Here is a 17,354-nt window from a genome sequence, read left to right on the forward strand (position 1 = left end):
CAAGCACCCCAAGTTCCAGCTCTGAGGCTTTAGGATCTGTCTTTGCCACCCAGCCCTCCTCACTTCCGCCTAGTGTGGTTTATTGGCCAGTGCTGAGCTCGCACTGGGGAGAGCCAGCCCCCACTTGGCCACAAATTCGCCCTCACTTTGGCTCTCAACCTGGCCTGCTTCACAGGGTTGTTGCAAAGATGGAGTGCAGGGATTGCATACAAATCCTGAGTTCCGTGGAAGAGGATGGGATCGAAACAGAACAAATAGAACCCACTAAGTAAACAGTGCTTGGCATGAATGAACTTTATCTTCTTGTTTGTAACATCTAAAACAGTGGCAAGTCCTGGCACTTGGTGGCAGAGTGGCAGCTTTCACCTGCAGTGTCCCCGACTGAGTCAGGAAAGGTGCCTGGAAATTCGCTTCCCATCAGTGAAGACATACGCATGTCACAAGCATACGGGGAATGCTGGAAGCTGTAGGCCTTTTTCTGCCTAAACATGTGTCGGGTTGCACTTCGTTTTTCAAGGATTATTTGCTGGTTTGTGATGTATTTCAAACCGCTCTTCTAATGACCAGCCTGGAGCTCTCAGCATGCTCCAGTCACTTGTGCTGACATCTTTATATGCACACAACACACACACATACACACAGAGTGGGATACGTTGTGGAATTTCAGCAGATTCCAGTATTTTTGCACAAAGAAAAGGGTGTGGGCGACAAAAGTTTATTTTTAATATTTTTACTATTTAATGTGGAAGTAAATTTACTTTTTCTTTTTGTCAGGCGTATCAGCTGGGAAGCAAGACATAAACCATGCAAATAAGGAAACAGGCCAGTGACCCTTTCTTTCTTCTTTCTTAAACTGTGCATATCAGATCGTTGACAAGATAAAACAAATTCAGGCCTCCAACAAGGAATATATTCAGAGGGAGACATTGCTGAGAGAGGAAATACGTGCCAAGGATTCTGAAATGGAGGATGTATCTGGAAGTATCGAATTATTGAAGAAATCACTGGATGGATTTCAGGTACCACATTTTGGGTGCCATAGGCTGCCAGTTCTAGATCTTTTTTCGGTCCATGTGAGCAAGGGATGGCACCACCGCACCTATTTTGTAAATAATAAAATAGTAAAGTAAAATCATTTTGTAGGCAACTAAAACCAGCCCTGTACGCTTGAACACTTCGGCATGGTGCGTTCACGAGAGGACTTTTAGCTGGGTCCTGTGCATTTGTCCTCTCCTGACCTTCCCCAGAGAGGTCCGCCTGGCGCCGGTGTCATTTGTTTTTCAGCGCCAGGCCAAGACCTTTTTATTTGAACAATATTTTAACAACTGTTAATATTATTTATTTGTTTTAATTTTACAGCCAGAGCGAATCCGGATTTTACGTGTACTATTTATATGATTTGTTTGTTTATTGTATGGAAGCCATCCCGAGGCTCATGCAGTGGGGCGGCATACAAAAACTCCAAATAAATGAATAAATAAATAAATTTGTCCAGGAGCGAGCAAGAGCGTGACCATCTGCAGCTCTTTTTGGCAGACACGCAGAGAAAGGGACCACGGGTCGTCTGAGAATGCCCTGAATGCTCAGGCATCTTTAGAAGCCGTGTGTCGCTATGTTCTCGTCACTGAGGGCTTCCTCAGACTTCTCTGTGGCAACTGCGTTTTCAATGTCTGGACCGGCTCATTTCCCTGTGTTGGGACTTGGGGGCAAGGCCGTCATTATTTGTTGGCGCCAGGCCAAGACCTTTTTATTTAATGTTATTTTAATTGTAGAACTTATTTACTGATTTTATATTTATGCTGGGATGTCTCCAGATTTTTATATATTTGTATAGTTATTTATTTGTATTGGAAGCCGCCCCGAGGCTGTTGCGAATGGGGCGGCATATAAGTGTTCCAAATAAAGGAATGAATGAATGTGGTTGCTTTTTCTCTAGCATGTCTTGCTGCACTAAAGGATGTGGAAACAAGAGCACAGCCTGATTGATTGCTCGGTTGATCAGCTGTTTCCAAAACGACCCAGTGAGAAAAAATGTTTTTGCAGCTGCACTGAAATGTTGAGTGATCCGTGCCAGTCACACAGGTCTGGAGGTTTACTGTTCTTCTCCTTTTTTCTTCATCAGGATTTCCTGAAGACTTCCTACTGCAGCAGCAGCTTGAGAGAAGAGATGTGTCATCTTCAAGCCCTCTGCCTAAGCCCACCTGCCTCGGGGGTTCAGGCTTCGGTGTGTGAAGTCCTCTGCAGTTTGTTGCGCTGGGTGGACGCGGTGGAGCGGCTCCTCCAAGACGTGGGGATTGATGCATCCGACTCGGAAAAAGGTTCTCTCTTTCTCAAAACCTTTTGCTTGTCGATCTTGCTGCCTCCTCCTCGGAGCTCAGCGCGATCAGCTTTGCCTCCCCTGCCTGCAGCACATGCGGGAAATGCGAGCCCCTTTTCTTCCCTGGGACAACCCAAGGCCGGCTGCCTGGAAGCTCACCACGAGGCAGTGCCTAAGAAGCTGCCGCACCAGCCCTGCCTTGGACTCTTGCCCCTCGCGACTCGTAAGGACATCAGCAGAGCCCTGAAGCTGCTCAGATCAAGGGTCCTCTAGTCCAGCTTCCCAGTTCCTGCAGTGGTCCGGCTGATGCTCCTGGGAAGCCCCCAAGGATTCATGAGGGCGACAGCCCAGCTTTCTTGCCCCTCACCCCTCCTTCAGTGCAGTTGAATAGATCGAGGTTTTCTCATGGTGATTCACTCCACCACCTTCTCATGGGCTTGCCCGTTCTGAAGCCATCTGAACTCTTCATGGTCCTCATCTTGTCCTGCAGGGACTTTGTGGTTGTGCGTTGAGGGATGGAAGTGCTTTCTTTTGGCCTGTCCTCGGTTTCAGTGGGTGAATCCAGATTTCTGGCATTAGAGGGAGGGAAATCCTGCCTGTCCACTCTTTCTGTGCCCCTCACAAATTTATAGGCCTGATAGCTCCTCTCAGCTGACTTTTCAGTCCAGGCAGCCCTACATGCTTTAGCCTTTCCTGGGAGGGGAGGGGAGGGGAGGGGAGGGAGGTGCACGAAGCTCCTGACATTTTCTGCTGCGCTTTTCTGCCTGGGACTGGTGCAGAAGCAGCGAGAGCAGCAAGCTCCGCCCATTGAAAGCACCCCAGCAGCTTCTGATCCGAAGTCCAGTCCAAGCTGTGGCCCCTGAGAACATGTTGCCGCTAGGCCACCCACTCTGAGGAGGCTGGGAGCGTCGTCCAGCCCGTCTGGAGGAAATCCGGTGGAAGAGGGCAAAGATGGCGCCTGCTCCTGTATGGCTTCAGAGAGAGCCAGCGTGGCCTAGTGGGTAGAGCATTCTCCTGTGATGCAGGAGGCCTGAGTTCTAGTCCCTGTTCAGCTGTGCAGCTTGCTGGGTGACCTTGGGCCAGTCATGGATTGGACCAGGGTGGGTGTGACGATCAAATGGAGAGGCCGAGATCCACGTCGGCAGCTTCGTTGCTTACAAGAATGCAATTAGAAAGGAACCACTTAAGGAGGCATGAAGGAAGGGCGTGAGGCCTAACTCTGGAAGACAAGTCCACGGTGTTTGTACCAGCCATGCTAGGCGCACCTTCAGTGCCGCACCGTGGAGGCAGCCAAGCCTCCGTTCCCCTGCCATCACAGACACGTCCCTCAGCAATGTTGTCCAGCCCCAGAGATGAATACAGAACAAGTCTGCTGCAGAATCAAATGGCTTTGCCGTCCAGAGACTGTGCTATTGGACGGCATGTGAGAACTTTAAATAAATAATAATAAATAAAGGCAAAAACTGGAATAGGAAGGAGTTGGTATTCTCCACCCTGTGGCAGAAGGGGCACCACACTCACATGCACACGCGGAACAATTTTCACCCTATTTTTTGTCCCACATTGCTCGGAACAGTTCGCAATCTGTCGCATTCATTCCACCAACAACCCTGTGAGGTAGGTGAGGGTAAAAGAGGGTGACCCACCCAGGACCTGTCCATGAGCTTCCCAACTGAGTGGGGATTAGTATCTTGGCCTTCCTGTTTCTAGCCCATTATCAGCCGCACCGCTGCAGTGAACTCCCCTTGCGGAGCCATCCGGTTCCATCTCCAGAAAATACAGGGTGAATGGCACTCACCTTCTCTCTGCTTCCTTCTGCCAGGAATGACCTGCTACATGCAAAGACTGCTGGACCAACACTGCGACACTGTGGGCAAGCTTCAGACGCTGCAGGTAATAACTGAGAAGACCGAGTGTTGCCTAAGTCAGAACCCCAAAGCCAATCTGATTGTCTGAATCATTCATCATAGAGCGAACTAAGGATTACCACGGAGTCTCAGCATTCGCTCCTGCAGGAGAAGTTGCAAGACTTGCGATTAACACTCGAGAAGGAATTTCAGGACAGAGAGAGAGAACTTACGGAGGGTGAGAAGGAGCACAGAAAGGTAGAGGGACATGATTTTGGATGTTTCATTCATCTTGGGAAGTTTGATGTTGCAAGGGGGACATCCGTACTAATAACAGAAGAGGGTTGGATTGACATGGGACAAGTGCTGGTAGGAAAGATTCAAAAGGCCATACAAAATTAACCCTGTCGTAGTGAAAGGAAGCGGAAGAGGGTGGTTCTCTGTAACTTCATAAATGGCAGCAAGAGAGAGGATGAGAGAGGGAGTTCTTAATGTTACAGGAGTTATGTGGCTGCCTTTTCTGAGTGGTCCCGCGCATGGCATTCTAGTCGCATTTAAATCTGGAAGCTCCATAAGAGTGACCCTGGCTGCAGCCCAGGTCGTAAGCCTTAATTGTGCTCAGCAGAGGAGAATCGGCGGCTGCTTGTCTTAAGGTCCCAAGCACTCAGTGCAACCGCGAGCTGCTCTGTCCTGCGTCAAAAGGAAGACATCAGCAAAACGTGCCTCTCCCCTTTCAAGCAGAAAGGCGGGCAAACTGCCTGAGCGCTGGGTTGCCAACCCACTTCAGATCCCGGCTTTACAAATGAACACCCCATGGTTACCTCCCACACCATCTTGCTTCCTTGTTGGGATAGCTTTCTCAGGCTGTTTTCAAAAAGCCTCTGTGGGTTTGCACGTACATACATGCGTGCATTTTGATCAGACATGCCTTACCCCCCCCCCCCCCCCCGGTCCCGCTTCTCCTCCTGTCTCTGATTCATTGCTGCATATTTGCCTCCGTTGATGCAAGACATGTTCACTGAAGAACTGAAACTCTTTCCCAGATTCTGGAGGAAATGGCTGCCCTGCAGGAAGCAAAACTAAAAGAAGCCATCGCTGAAGAAAAGAAGAAGGTTCAAGACTTGGAAACTCAAATAGGGCAACTGGCTGAGGTGTGTGGAAATGTGTGCGCGTCCCATCACCGCCTCTCCCCATGGGAACAGAGCGCTTTGCAGAGCTCTTGAGAGGCATCGAGTCAGTTCAGACAGTATGCTCTTGATCCCTGAAATGGCTGCAAAGGCTCAGGATCGTGGGGTGCCACCCCTTACTTCACCCTCCCCCCCTCCCTCCCTCCCCGTATTCTGATTCCCTCTCTCCTGCCATTATTGTCATTGCTGTTATTATTCCTCTTTATTTTCATCATCCCACCTTTCTTCCAAGGGGTCAAGGCATACCTCTTCCCCCCACCCCCATTTTATCCACCCAGGAATCCTGTAAGGGAGATTAAACTGGGGGGCGGCGACTGGTCCAGGGTCACCCAGAGGTTTGAGCCCAGGTTTCCCAGGCACAGTCAATCCCACTGGCTCAGAATGGGGTTCCCTGTGACATGGGAACTGGCAGCGTATGAGTCGTGCTTGTCCTCCCAGCTAGTGCTGGAAATCACCGTTTGCTGGAACCTGGATGTCAAGGGGGAGGGAATCCGAATGTCTGCAGTGCTTTGGGAGCAGTGATGTGCAGTGCCTTGTGTGCTGAGCTGAGCAGACCCAAGCTCAAATGCCCACTCAGCTGTAAGGCTCCCTGGAGGGTCTGGAGCTGGGTTAATAATTCTCTGCCGGGTTAATAATGAAGGGACTAGAGCCGTGCGTGCTGACTTGGGGGTTCTTGGAGGAAAGGCGGGACGTAATTGCACGTGCACGAGCCGACATCATGTTCCCAGTATTGCAAGCCGTCTGTGGGGCCTGAATGGATCAAGGGCCCACCGGCCTGTCCTGCAGGAGTCAGGCTTGAGCTGGGATTTGGACCTTGGTCGGTGCATCAGGCGCCCTTGCTCATAGTTGGAGGTTTGGGGTTGGTCAAGATGTGCAGTCCGAAGCCTTGTAAGCTAACCTCGCAGCCAAGAAGTCTCTCTGGAGCGGATGCAGAAGAGGTCGCACAAGGAAGAGGCCACGCAACCCTACAGATGCTCGGGCTCCCAGAGCAGAGACATCAAAGCAAGACTTGCACTTCCAGCATTTGGGGTTTGCACCTCAACTGGCCAAAGAGATTTGCAAAGATACCTTTGACCACTGGCAGGATGGCCGCTGGGAGGCCACACAGAACCCCTTGGGCAGCGTGGCCCTGAAAGAGCTCTCAGGTGTCCGAGCAGCCAGGAGCTGCAGGCACAGACAGGCATCTCATGGGCGCCCTCCTCTGGGAACCATCAAAACGCTGAGAACAGGGTAAACTTCAGCACCGCTGGCGGTTTCCTCTGGGGCTGGTCAATGGGTTAATGCATCGGGATGCTTCCAGGTGAGGTTTTAACCGCACCCGTGCCGAGCCTCATGCATGAAATTTCACGGAAGTCCAGATGCACCAGCCTTCCACTCAGAACCTCTCCTTGCTGCTCCCACTCTTTTCATTGTTTTCCAACTGCTGGGAATCCATTAAGAAGACAGGACTGCGGTGCGGCGTATTTATTCACCCGCAGCAATTATCCAGGGAGGCTCGTCGAGATAAGAAGTACGGCAGCCCCCATTCTTGGGCTTGTCGTCTCTGCTCGTTAGTGCATCGTTCATCAGACTCAGTGGCTGCATTCGTCAAACTTTGGTCTATGACCAAAGACAGAAGTGAATCTATACAACTAGGCAGGCAGGCAGGCAGCCTCGGTATTTGCTAGAGTGTTCCGAGGGGAGGGAGCACTGTGCTGGGGCCCAATTTGCCTCCATCCTCCACATGCTTTTCACAGCATGAGGAACTTGAGAATGTATCCTTGATGTGTACAATATGAATGAAAATGGACTTGCTCGGAGTAATCCTAATGGCACGCAGTGTGTGTGTGTTCATACTTGTCAGTTGGTCAACAGCTTTGTATACTCACCGGGAATCGAAAGCCAGTGATTTGCCTAAAGAAAGGGCGGGTACTCCAGACGGTGTGGAAACACAGGTGAACCAAGCTGGGAGTGAAGGAAAGAAGAGCAGAGGCCTTTCTCCCTCCCAGCTGGACTACTTTAAAGGAAACGCCTCCTTACTCTTCGTGCACAGCGCTGTCCTGGCACATCAGACACTGCTCTGTTACCTCAGATGAGCCACATCTTGGCCCTTTCTGCTCACCTCTTCCTTTCCTTCCTTTGCAGGTGATTGAACAGAAAACAAAATCAGAAGAAGTGTTAAACATGAAGCTAAGGGAGACCCTGGAGAGCCTGGAACTGGCTAAGAAGAGAAAGGTAGCTTATCGAGGTGCCACGGGTTGACCCCAGTGCCTGACGTGCAGAGATCATGGGCTCTTCCTTGCCATCTGGTGTTGTAAACACATGAAACTGCCTTCAGCCAGAGCCTGCAGTTGCTTCTCTGGCCCAGTGTTAGCTTCTCGAATTGGTGGCAGCTGCCTGGGGTCTCTCCCCTTCTTGCTACCCGATGATTAGGATCATCACCTCCTCCTCCTCACCAGGCATTAAAGCTGAAGCGACATTGGCTAATCTCCTCCCCTAAGTCCCCTTGACAGTGGTTTTGGGGGGGGGGGGTTGTTGCCCAGCTGCTGGGCAGCTGGCCTCTGCAAAACAGCTGCATTGTGTTTTCCAGGCTGTGACAGATGAGAAGCTGGCTTTCTGGGAGCAACGCCTGAAGAGCGTCGAGAGCGGGAGTGAGATACTGAGGCAGAAACATCAAGAGGAGATATCGGAGTATAAGGAACAGGTGAGGCAGCACTCAAAGACTATCGTGGAGTTGGAAAGCAAATTCTTGGAAGCTGCCCAGCGCATGGAGAAGGTGAAGGAGGAAAATGCAACACTTCAGAAGCAAGTAGAAGGTCAGTGGAGAGCCGCGTGAAGCTGTCTGTCTGCCGGTTCATGCAAATGTGCAGTACCTCTTGGCTGGGACCAGGCAGCACAGTGTCCAGCCCTCAAGGGCTGAATGTGATTTGGCATTAAACCATGAAGGCTTATTGAAACACAGGTTTTTGTGTTGTCTGAACCCAGCTGTTCTAACAAACCATGGTTGGTTAACCAAGAATAACTCACAGTTCACTGCTGTCATTGGATTACAAGTTGGAGCACCCACCCTGGGTCAGATCTGGAGGTCCTTAGGAAATAATTTGCTTGCCACACAAATACTAACCAGAAGCTTCATTGTCTTGCATGCAAGAGGAGAATCCCATTAAGAAATGTTGTAACTTTTGGCATGTCTTCTTCATCCGGATTGGTTAACAGCTTCGATGCTGATGTGGCTTGCAACTTTTGTTTCCTTTGGGTTACAAAGGATATTTCCTTTCTTGTTTTGGAGCACAAGAAATAGATACATGGTTCCTTTGGAAAGCAAGGAAATTGACATTCCTTGACACGCATCTCATGGTTATCAACAAGAACATTTTGAAACATGCTCCTTTTCTGCAGGTCACCGTGACCATTCCCATTCCCAAACATTTTCTCTGTCGAAACTCCAATTCTCTTATTAACCTCCTCCTTGACCCAGCCCAAACCAGGCACTCTGTGGGAGTCGCCACAGCCATTTCCACAATCCAGCACTGGGCAAAAGCCAGCCACGCTGACAGATGGCTGCTGTGGCTGGAAGCCCTGTGAGAAGCCGGCCGGCAGCCGCCCCAAGGTTCTGCAGAAGGAAACGGTTGTGTGTGATCCGTAGCTCTTAGCACTGTTGCTGTCGCCAGCCAGAGGGCAGGCATGCACTGCGCAGCCCCACAGACTCATAGCTGGCGTTGGCTCTCGGGGCTGAGGTGCAGGGGTGTGGCGGCGTCCCCTCAGGTGCTGGAGGTTGCCCGGGAGGGGGGTTGGTGCTTTTCTGACCCCCTTCAGTGGGAGGAGCCTGCTCCTGTTCTGGCCTGCCGCTTTCCATGCAGTTGGGCTCTCTCTCTCTCTCTCTCTCTCTCCCTCTCTCTCTCTCTCTATTTAATGTGTATGCCATCCATTACGTGTGTCTGGACGGCTTACAACATAAATCAGAATAAAATGGATAAACTGACTATTCCACGCTGGCTGTAATTAATAAAATACAATAAAATCCAATTACATATTAAAATATTAAATAAAAAGGTCTTAACCTGACACTGAAAAACATATAGTGATGGTGCCAGGCAGACCTCTCTGGGGAGCGCATTCCAAAGTCGGGGCGCCACCACAGAGAAGGCCCTCCTCCGGGTACTCACCCTCCTAATATCTTTCACGGAGAGCTCCCGGAGAAGGGCCTCCTCCGCCAATCTCAGGGGGTGGGAGGGCATGTAGGGAAGAAGGCGTTCCTTTAGGTATCCTGATCCCAGGCCATTTAGGGCTTTATAGGTAATAATCAGCTTCTTGAATTGAGCCCAGACTTCGATGGGAAGCCAATGGAGCTGATAGAGGACTGGGGTTATATGAGAATAATGCCCAGTCCCCGACAGCACCCTGGCAGCTCTGTTTTGCACCATCTGAAGTATCCGGACTGTCTTCAAGGGCTGCCCCACGTAGAGCGCGTTACAGAAATCCAACCGGGAAGTAACCAATGCGTGTGTTAACTGTTGCTCTCCTAGTGCTCCTTCTCTCAGCCTTCCCACCGCAGCAAGGGAACCCTCTCTTGCACATCTCTTGTGTGCTCCGTGCGGGAGAGAACCAGACGCTGTGGAGAAGGGCACAGGCCCTGTTTACTCCTGGCCAGAAAGGGAGGGTGTTGCAGGCAGGCGGAGAGCAGCTCCCTTTTTTGCTGGCAGGGGGGCCAGCTCTCCAGCTGGAAGGAGAAAAGCCTCTCTGGAGAAGCCTTTTTAAAATGGCACCTGAATGTTCAGAAATCCATGCCTTCAAAACAGTTATGGAAACGTTTTGATCTGCTTATTGATGAATTGGGAAATTTGTTTATTACATTTCTGCGCCAGCTCTCTGGGCAGTTTGCAAAGTGTAAAACCTTTAAAAATGCATTACATGTTTGTATGCATATGTTTTTTATAAGGATGACACAGGGAAAGATGTGCATGTATCTGGAAAGAGTACTGAACAACCAACAAAAAAATTCAGCATTTCATTTCATTATGTTCAATTCATTCATTAATTTGTGATAATCAGGATGATCTTAATCGGCTCACCAGGCTGTTTAATGCACTCAACTTGAATCTCAGCCCTACCAGTCAACTTCCTCCAAATCTTTTAAGCTCTGGGCCAAATATTAAATGTGGAACACCTCAGATGTTTCTTTCTAGATTCCACTAGGATCCCTGATTGTTTCTGGAATTCATGGGTGTTTCTTTTTCTTCAGAAATGCGGAAGGAGCCTTCCTCGCCATTGCCTTCCTCTCCACAAGAAGCCCCTCGTGAGGACAGGCCCCATGTATTGCTGAAGTAAGGCACTGAGTATTCTATCCTACATGTTTTCCTTCTACAGCATTAAAAGCTGCAAATGGGAGAAGTCTAGAGAAGCAACATTTTTTGTTTGTGGACAATCTTAAATGGATGGGGCAATCCATATTTCCAAGGTGTATTAAACTCTTGCGACTTATGTCAGATCGGTCTCTTCTTTCAGTGACATAAGTCAAAGAAATATGTCAGTAGGTTGTTCAGATACACCCCAAGCATCCCCTGCATTTATTTTGCAGGCGTCTTCCCCTGGCCTTGATCAAAACAGGATCTTATTTCTGATTGTGGCACTTACGAGGTTCTCTGACCATTGAATAATGAGCATCTCAAGCTGTGTAAACAAATTTTAATTTTGAATTTTGCTCTTGTCTCATTAACTTTAGGGAAGAATTAGCAGCTGCCAAGCATGAAATCTTGTCCAACCAGACCATCATTTCAGAATTAAAGAAAGAACTTTCAGAGGCCAGAGCACGCATGTCCGATGTGATCGGTTTGTGAAACGACATCTTATGACTTAACAAATATATCTTCAGTACCTCCACTCCATAAAACCTTAGGCCAGACCTTCCCATCCTGCTGTCTTCCAGACAGGTTGGCCTACAACTCCCACCATCCCCAGCCAGCACGGCTGTTGACTGTGCTGCATTGGGATGATGTGAATTTCAGTCCCGATGCAGCCGCAGGGCCTAGGTTGGGAGAGTCTGGCTTAGAGATGAGAGAGTGGCATTTCCCATGTTCTTCCATGCATCCTTTTCAGTCAGGCCTCCTAACATTTATCAGCTGCCTGGTTCTCTGGGAGGGCATGCAGATTTCTGAACAGGAGGCACATTTTAAAAGTGCAGTTAAGGTTACATAGAAACAGCGCGAGTCAGAAGGGGGCTCCTGGGCCATCTAGTCTGACCCCCGGCTGCAGCTGGCTCCGCTCACGACATGCCCGTGTCTAGCCTAGGTTAACAGTAAGAGCATCTGGAGAGATCTTCTGCTTGTTCTTCACGCTTGGGGCCAGAGTTATTGTTGAAATGTGGGTTAACGTGGTGTTTGAACCCCGCTGTGATAACCATCCATGGCTTGTTAACCACAAATAACCCCTGTTTCTGGCCTTAGGGAGGAGATGGGAGGCACCCCCTTGCCCACCCCTCAGGCAAGAAGCGTGGGGCACAATCACCATCTCCTGATGTGGCTGTGGAGATGACAGTCCCTTAGGTTTGTTTGGTCATGGCTACATTTCTTTCCCTCTCCCATTTTTTGGATATGTGAAAAAACCTGGTATGTTTCCCATAGTGAACTGAAAGCTTGCTGGGCAGAAGCTCTTTTTGTTCCCAGGACCCTTGTTAACCTGGCCCCAAACCACTGAGAACTCTCTCTGTACAGGAGAACTGAACGACAAGCAGAAGATGGAGCTGGAGCAGAAGCGGAGTCTTGTCCACAGCCAGGCACATGAGCTCAACCACCTGCGGGAGAAGCTTTTTGAGATGTCCAAGCTCGTGGATCAGGAGGAGGCAGACCTCAAAGCCGCAGGCGAAGAGTTGCGGTAAGAGCTGCCCTGGCACGGGGCGCACAAGATGACGCCCCTGCTCCTTCAGCCCCAGCCCCAGCCTGTGTTGGATACTTCCAAGGAAGCGGTTAGGAGAGCAAATACAAATCCTTATTTTATTTTTTAGGAAGTGAACTGTCTTTCCGTAGCAGCACATTTCAGGGAGTGTTACGTGGACATAAAAGATTTTCACTCCATTAAAGCAAACTGATTTATCTTCATGCATTTCAGACTGCAGTGCTGTACACACCTGCAAGTAGGCCTCATTACACAGAGTGCATCGATCAATGAGTTGATTAATTAAGCAGCTATTGATTTATCTGAATGGCATTTCTGTACTGCCGAGGTGTACTTTCTATACTGCATCACCCCAGGAGTTAAAGCCATAAAACACAATGGCATGATAAAACGTGTTTAAAATTTAAAATATATGAAGTGTTAATTTAAAGTTTAGAATTTCATTATAAAACTCAAGAAAAACCAGCAACAGTATAAAGACCTAAAACTGCAGCAGCAGATTTTTATTATGTTAAAGCTGAGCAGCTAGGCTGGCTTTGTGGTGCAGAAGAAGAGCTCCAGGGAAGGCAATAACAAAAAACCCAAGCAAAATTAAAAATGCTAGCCATTATGAAAATGTAGTCGATTCCATACTGCATGCCTCCTCAGGGAGCTGGCCCCACGCAAGACGCTGGTCCTCCCTCTTCACCTGATGCCGTGGAATTGGACTAAAGAGGTTAGGTCCAGCCCCATCTCAGTTTGCTCCCCAGAATCCCCCAGACACACCTAGGAAGCTGGTCCTCAGCCACTGCTGGCTTATCCCTGAGCCTTGGTGTTTCGGTTGCAAATTCCAGCCCCACCCCCTGAATCCGAATCCAAGTCGGCAACTCTGAAGGCTAAATGTGGGGAGGAGTGGGTCCAGTGGAGCACGTGGGTGTCCTACTCGGATGCTGGAGGCAGCTTATAGGCACAAGAGGCGCAGACGCCGAGGCCTTTCTCCTCCAGTCCCCTGGTCCAGCCATGCAAGCTGCTGGCCACCTCTCCATCTTGTGGGAGTGAAAGCCATGGCTGAGCTCCACGCCGTGCCGTGGCTTGTGTCCAGCTGGTCCACTGCAGGCTCCCTGCTGCCTGGGGTGGGAGATAAACACCCGCCCGCCAGACTGCCTGTCTCCTTCCTCTCTTCCTCCCAGCCAGGATTGTCGCTCTTGCTCACACCCACCTCGTAGATCTTCTCAGAAAACAGAAACATCCATAGGCAAAGGAGTGTCGGAAGAGCCCTGGCAGGGTGGGCCGGCCTTCCATTCACACAATGGTGAACCAGAGCTAATAGTACTTTAAAATAATTAAAACATCTGCCATCTAGTGAATAACATGGCATCGGTTTAGTGGAGCAAAATGCTTTTATCAGCTCAGCTAATTGCTTAATTACTGCGGTCCGTGAGTTACACCATTTGTGGAACATCCAAAGAGAGTCACAGACATTAATTCGGCGAGCATTGCAAGTGAAGTGGGCCAGTGTGTTTTCCCCCGTACTGCAGAAGAGGTGTCAGTGAGGCTGCCAGAAGAGTGAATCAGCAGAGGCTGCCCATGTCGTTTATTTATATCGCATCTTTCCTCCAAGGGGTTCAAGGTGATGTGCCTTATTCTCTCCCTGCTCCCAAGCTTATCCTCCCAAGCACCCAGTGGGACAGGCTAGGCGGAAAGGCAGCAAATCGGCCCCAAATTAGCCAGACTGGCCGAACGGGAAGTTGTGTCCCAGTGTGGTGCAGTGATTAGTGTGTTGGACCGAGACACGCGAGCTCCCCGCCCAGCCCTGAAGCTTGCTGGCCCAGTCACTCGCTCTCAGCCTAGCCTACCCCACAGGGCTGCTGTGGGGATGTAATGGAGAGGCGCTCATCTCAGTCGCTTCGGGTTCCTCGCAGGGGAAAGCGAGGTGAGCGCTAGACATCATGAATAAAATTGGCTCTCCCCAGTCCTTTTCCAACCGTCTGACCAGAACACCAGGCGGGTAACAATGAAATCTCCTGTGAGCCCAGGGGCAGTGTGGCTTGCCACGGCGGGCCCACTAAAGACAGCTGCACTTCTTAAAACACGCATGGAATAGCACTCAGTGAGGATGCGTGGGTGGAAGGTCCCACTTTCAGCTCCTGATTTCCCCAGGTAAGCAAAGGCAGCACCTGTCAGTTTCACTATATGTTGCTGCCCTGGTGCTCCTTGTCTCCTGCCCGGAGGCAGAGTTTGTTGGTCTGTTCTCGCCTGAGCGTGTGCTAAGGTCAGGCACCGCCTCCACCCACCACTTAGACTCAGGTTTGTTTGTTTATTCGCATATTTATATGCCGCTTATCACTTGTTTCGACGATGCAGGCGCAGCAGCAAAAAGCTGAAAGAGCTGAGGATGGAGTTGAAAGAAAAGGCAGAGGAGGCCGTGAAGGAGATGCAGCACAGGAGTGTACAGACGAGTGTCTCCCTGCCGGAGGAGGACGACCCCGGATTCAGGAAGGCAAGTGGCCTGTGGACCTGGGGGCACATTTGCGTGTGCGCGTGCGCGCCCATGTCCAAGCCCTCTGCTGTGCGCATTTGCCCTCCCAGCAGCCTTTTGGAGCATGCCCCGGACCATCCACATGGCCAAGCACGGGCTCCCCCCTAGGACTGCAGTTCCCACGTCCACCACCAGGGACACCAATCTGACACGATGCCCAGCGATGCTTTACCCTGAGCTCTGAGAGCTGCACTTGGCCTGCCCGACTCCCGAGAACGCAGGGCGCAGCGCAGGCGGAGCTGTCACCGAGCAGAGGAGCAGCAGCCCTGGATCCAGGCCTCGTGCGTCCTGGCTCCATGTGGGCCTTTCACACGTGGAAAGGAGGGAACGAGAGGGCCCCTTGCCACGACTGCCACGCACGCGCTTAGCACGCCGGCCTCCAGCCTGCTCTCCGTTCAGAAGAGCTGCCACCCCTCTGGGGGTTCTGCCGGCCTGCAGGGGCTGCACGGCTGTTCGCTGACTGACGCAGGAGCCCCGGCACCACAGACGGGCAGCTCTTCCTTTGCGTCTGCCCTGGCAACTGGCTGTGGCCACAGGTGTCCCCACGCCGGTGCCCCAGCACCCCCCCGGCACAACCTCCCTTGGCCGGGGAGACCCCGCAAGACCCAAGCGCCAGGGCCTTCGATGGGGCAGGAGTCCCAGGGTGCCGGGGGGGGGGGGCGCCCAAGGGCTCCAGTGGCAGCGCCTGCTTGGTTTCCGCACGCAAACATCCTGCGTGAGCTGAGCACGCTTCCCATTAAGCGCCTGTCACACCGGCATGTTGTGATAGGTAGCTGGCAAATGTTTTTATAGCACTTTGCATCTGTGAAGCCTCCTGACTGCAAAGCGTTGCCGTAATTGCTCATTAGGGTTTGGAACACAGCTCAAAGGAGAGAGGGGAAAAGGGACGTGCTCCAGCCCCCCCCCCCCCCACTTTCTTCCGAACACCTGCAGGAAAGCGTGTGCAGAGTAGAGAGGCTTCACCAGTGAAGGCCGTCAGGCATTGCTGCAATGTCCGCACTGAAGACAGCAGAACGTGACCGTTCCGAACCGTTTCCAGTAGGCAGCACGTTGCCCTGGAATTTTTCAGGGCTGCAACTGTGCTTCAGGATGGACTATTTCCCCGGGCTGAATTGGGGAAATATTTTTTGTGAGCCGCCCCGAGGCTTTGTTGCGATGGGGGCGGCATAGAAATGTTTGAGAGAGAGAGAGAGAGAGAGAGGTATGTGACATTTCCACACCGACCTGGAGGGAGGGAGGGAGTGTAGACCTCGGCGGCAGCATTAATGCTTTGCCAGCAACACGCTTCCACCCGGCAAGCCTCTCCAGTTAAAGGATCGGGTGGCGTGCGACAGGAAAGCCCCCTTCTCTCCGCCTGGGACCCTGGAGGTGGAGTGGGCAATAGCGGCGGGCAGAATGAGGCGCTTGTGCCAAATGAGGCAAAGGCTAACGTGATGTCCGATCAAAGATGGCCAGAGCAGCAGCCCAGGCCGGGGCGTCTAAGCCAGGCTGAGCAAACGAAGCAACTTCCCACGTGTTGATTTTCAAATGCCTCTTGTAGTCCTGTGTGCTTTGCTTGGGTCCCTCGAGGCAGTGTCTTCCCAAATATTTGAAAATCTGTTGGGGTGGATCGGATTTGTGCTGGTTAACCTGTGCATTGTGGTGTGTGTGTGTGTGTGTGTTGGGGGGGCTTGCAGTATGTTGGGGTGCTGTGTTTTGAGTGGGGGATTGAGCCGCATCCGGGGGTCTTTCTCTTCCATGACTTTGAAAAGGATGGAGATGTCTGTAAAGGGGTCTCCTCGGGGAACAAGGGGTTAGCCTCTTCATGAAAAAGTTCCTTCCAAAGACTGGGGAAGTCGTGGCAGGGGAACAGGCTTGGCGGCGACCAAGCGGGTAGATTGTGGGTCGGCTCAGTCACAGCTCCCTGCCTTGGCGATGGAAGCACCTGGTGCAGCAGAGCTGCTTCCCCGTTTGGGAAGGGAAGTGTTTGGGGGCGACCGTCTTCCCTTCAGCGTAACAGCTTTTTCAGTTGCTGCCCAGTGGAGTCCACATGGAAGCGAGTGATACAGAGGAGGTCCCATCGCCCTGTTCTTCTGAAAGGAGGAGGGCTCATCCGAGCTCCTGTTTTCCCTTTCCCCCAGGTATCCACTTTAGATCTGGCTGATCTGGGAGCGAGATGTAAAGGGTGCAGACACGAGGAGACCATCCAGCGCCAGAAGGATGCCCTGGCTGAGTTGCGGCAAAGAGTCAAAATGCTGGAAAAGACGCGCCCCTTGGGTGAGCCCCGTGCATCCAGAAAGCGTGGGGGCAGGCATGTGCCTCTGTCCCAGGCTTCCGAGGAACGTTTCCGGCACGGAAGAGTGGCGCAGTTTCCCGGGTGTCTCGCCCGCCACACCTGGCACACCTCTCACATAACGTGCCCCCGGGGCCCCATTCTGCGTGGCGGTTTTTCCGCCTGGAAGTGCAGGCCGGGAGTGGGCTGCAGTTGCACCGCAGCGCGTGCAGAGTGGCTTTTCCTCTGAAGCCAGGCCGCCTCGTTTCTGCAGGGGGCACCCTCCCTCCCTCCCTCCCTCCGTTCGCCAGCAGTCATTCCCTCGTTCCCTTCCGTGGCCTGCAAGTGACCGCAGGCTGTGGGG

General features: G+C 51.6%; 1 protein-coding gene across 6 annotated transcripts in view; it reads left to right on the plus strand.

Moving 5' to 3' along the window:
* FHAD1 (forkhead associated phosphopeptide binding domain 1) overlaps positions 1-17,354 on the plus strand; it is a 43,381-nt gene that overhangs the window by 16,808 nt on the left and 9,219 nt on the right. For all 6 annotated transcript variants that reach the window (XM_044452324.1, XM_044452325.1, XM_044452326.1 and 3 more), the window contains 12 exons: positions 867-1,019; positions 2,123-2,318; positions 4,140-4,210; positions 4,288-4,422; positions 5,208-5,315; positions 7,476-7,565; positions 7,921-8,146; positions 10,573-10,654; positions 11,053-11,159; positions 12,041-12,200; positions 14,565-14,700; positions 16,860-16,995. In XM_044452324.1, the coding sequence (XP_044308259.1) occupies positions 867-1,019; positions 2,123-2,318; positions 4,140-4,210; positions 4,288-4,422; positions 5,208-5,315; positions 7,476-7,565; positions 7,921-8,146; positions 10,573-10,654; positions 11,053-11,159; positions 12,041-12,200; positions 14,565-14,700; positions 16,860-16,995 (1,600 nt within the window). The remainder of the gene's footprint in view (positions 1-866; positions 1,020-2,122; positions 2,319-4,139; positions 4,211-4,287; positions 4,423-5,207; positions 5,316-7,475; positions 7,566-7,920; positions 8,147-10,572; positions 10,655-11,052; positions 11,160-12,040; positions 12,201-14,564; positions 14,701-16,859; positions 16,996-17,354) is intronic.

Source organism: Varanus komodoensis, unplaced genomic scaffold (genome assembly GCF_004798865.1).
Source record: "Varanus komodoensis strain SLA01 unplaced genomic scaffold, ASM479886v1 scaffold71, whole genome shotgun sequence".
Taxonomy (NCBI): Eukaryota; Metazoa; Chordata; class Lepidosauria; order Squamata; family Varanidae; genus Varanus; species Varanus komodoensis.